The sequence below is a fragment of the Penaeus vannamei genome, chromosome 27 (genome assembly GCF_042767895.1).
Source record: "Penaeus vannamei isolate JL-2024 chromosome 27, ASM4276789v1, whole genome shotgun sequence".
Lineage (NCBI taxonomy): Eukaryota > Metazoa > Arthropoda > Malacostraca > Decapoda > Penaeidae > Penaeus > Penaeus vannamei.
Window position 1 is genome coordinate 32231560 of NC_091575.1, and position 2500 is coordinate 32234059.

Below are 2500 nucleotides of genomic sequence, written 5' to 3' on the forward strand. Positions count from 1 at the left end.
TGCTGGCCCTCCTGCTACCTCGCTGCCGGTTCCTACTGTCTCTTCTGCTACCTCGCTATTAGATCCTTCTGTCCTTTCTGCTAGCTTGCTATTATGTCCTTCTGTCTCTTCTGCTACCTCGCTATTAGATCCTGCTGTCCCTCCTACTAGCTCGCTATTAGATCCTGCTGTTTCTTCTGTTAGCTCGCTGTTCTGGTGTTTATCTCTTCTTGTTCATTGTCGATTCCTGCTGTCTCTCCTGCTCGCTTGCTATTAGTTCCTGCTGTCTCTCTTGCTAGCTCGTTGTCGGTTCCTGCTGCTAGCTCGCTGTATTTATTTCTGCTTGTTCATTATCGGTTCGTGTTGTCTCTCCTGCTCGTTCGCTATTTTCTAATTGTATTTTTCTATTTCATCATCGCTAGTTCCTGCTGGTTCATCTACTAGCTCGATATTTCCTGGTGTTTTATTTCTGATTTTTCCCTACTCATTTGTTGTTCGTTCCCGCTGTCTATTCTTGCTCGCCATGAGGTCCTGCTGTCTCCTCTGCTTGGTCTCTCGTTCTCTTCTGCTGTTCCCATAGTCTGTTTGCTTCTGTGTTCTGCTTTTTGGCTATTCTCGTCCTCGGGGTCTGCTGTCTCTTGTTTTCTTTTTTCTTTTTTAACTTTCTGCTGTTTCTTCTGCCTTTTCGTTATCAGTTCCCGCTGCCTCTGTTGCTTTATCGCTGTTTATTGATTGATTCCTTTTTTTATTACCATTCTCTGCTGTTTCTGCTTTTTTTTTATCTCTGTTGTTTCTCGCTTGTCGTCGCTTCTGCTTATCCTGCTTTATCACCTTCGGGTTTCTGCTGATTTTTTCTGCTTTTTCCGCGTGATTTATGCCTCCCGGCTGTCTCTCCTGCTTTTCCATTTATCCTTTCTTGCTGTTTCCTTTGATTTACCACATACTCGCTTTCTCTCGTTTTCTTATGCTTCCATTTTCGTAATTCTACTCAGACTCTGTTCATCCGCCTCTGCTTCTCTGTCTGTCTGTACATCTGCTTGTCTGTCTGTCTGTCTGTCTCTCACTCTCTCTCTCTCACTCGCTCTCTATCTCTCTCTCTCTCTCCCCCTCCCCCTCCCTCTCCCTCTCCCTCTCTCTCTCCCTCCCTCTCCCTCTCCCCTCTCTCTCCCTCTCCCTCTCCCTCCCCCTCCCTCTCCCTCTATCTCTCTCCCTCCCCCTCCCTCTCTCTCTCTCCCTCTCTCCCTCTCCCCTCTCCCCCTCCCTCTTCCCTCTCCCTCTCCCTCCCCCATCCCCATCCCCTCCCCCTCCCTCTCCCTCTCCCCCTCCCTCCCTCCCTCTCTCTCCCTCTCTCTGTCTCTGTCTCTGTCTCTGTCTCTCTGTCTGTCTCTCTCCTCTCTCTCTCTCTCTGTCTCTCTCTGTCTCTCTCTCTCTCTCTCTCTCTCTCTCTCTCTCTCTCTCTCTCTCTCTCTCTCTCTCCTCTCCCTCTCTCTGTCTCTGTCTCTGTCTCTGTCTCTCTCTCTGTCTGTCTCTCTATCTCTCTCCCTCTCCCTCTCCCTCTCCCTCTCCCTCTCCCTCCCCCTCCCTCTCCCTCTCTCTCTCCCTCTCCCCCTCTCCCTCTCCCCTTCTCTCTCTCTCTCCCTCTCTCGTTCCCAAAGTTGAAATGTGATCCTCAGGCGCGTCAGCAAAGTCCTCATTTGATTTGAGTGTTGACAATAGAGTGATTTCTCATCATCATCGCCAGTGTTGTTTTAAGTGGCTGTTTGTTTGTTTGTTTTTTGTTGATTTCGTTACCAAAATGCTCTGTTTAGTGTCGTTATTAAGTTGTGTGTTCTCATTAGCATTCTAACTATCTCCTATCATCATTTCACTATCATTCTTTTCACTGTCAGTACCGTTATTACTGATGTTGCTATCACTACTAATAATAGACTAAACATAATGGCATAAATGATTGTTAAACATCATCATATTGCTATTATTGTCACTTAGCATAACCAGTGTTGTGTTGTTAACGTCTATAGCGGTACTGCTCCTGTTAATTCGATTGTTGCTTGTTACTGCTGCTACTTCTACTACTACTGCAAATATCATTACCATTATTACTACTGCTACTTCTCCTGCTGTGCCTATCATCATTACCATTAGTACTACTGCTGCTGCTACTTCTACTACTACTGCAAATATCATTACCATTATTACTACTGCTACTTCTCCTGCTGTGCCTATCATCATTACCATTAGTACTACTGCTGCTGCTACTTGTACTACTACCACTACTGCTATTATTATTGCCATTATTACAAATGCTACTTCTACATCTATTACTACGATATTTATTATTATTACTATTGCTGCTGCTGCTTCTACTACCACGCTATTAATTAGTACTATTACCACTGCTGTTGCTACTTCTACTACCACGCTATTCATTATTACTATTACTACTGCTGCTATTGACTACAAACACAGCCACTACAGCAACTGTCACCACTCTGAGACTACCTTTATTTCTATTACTAGT

The 2500-nt window shown here is 45.2% G+C and overlaps 1 protein-coding gene across 1 annotated transcript in view; it reads right to left on the bottom strand.

Annotated features, from left to right (window-relative positions):
* LOC138866879 (pneumococcal serine-rich repeat protein-like) overlaps nt 1-2500 on the bottom strand; it is a 25418-nt gene that overhangs the window by 7114 nt on the left and 15804 nt on the right. Inside the window, exons 7-10 of the mRNA XM_070140701.1 lie at nt 2445-2500; nt 2074-2258; nt 498-700; nt 1-192 (exon numbers count right to left, since the gene is read on the bottom strand). The exon at nt 1-192 is cut by the window's left edge and continues 326 nt beyond it; the exon at nt 2445-2500 is cut by the window's right edge and continues 71 nt beyond it. Of these exons, the coding sequence (XP_069996802.1) occupies nt 1-192; nt 498-700; nt 2074-2258; nt 2445-2500 (636 nt within the window). The remainder of the gene's footprint in view (nt 193-497; nt 701-2073; nt 2259-2444) is intronic.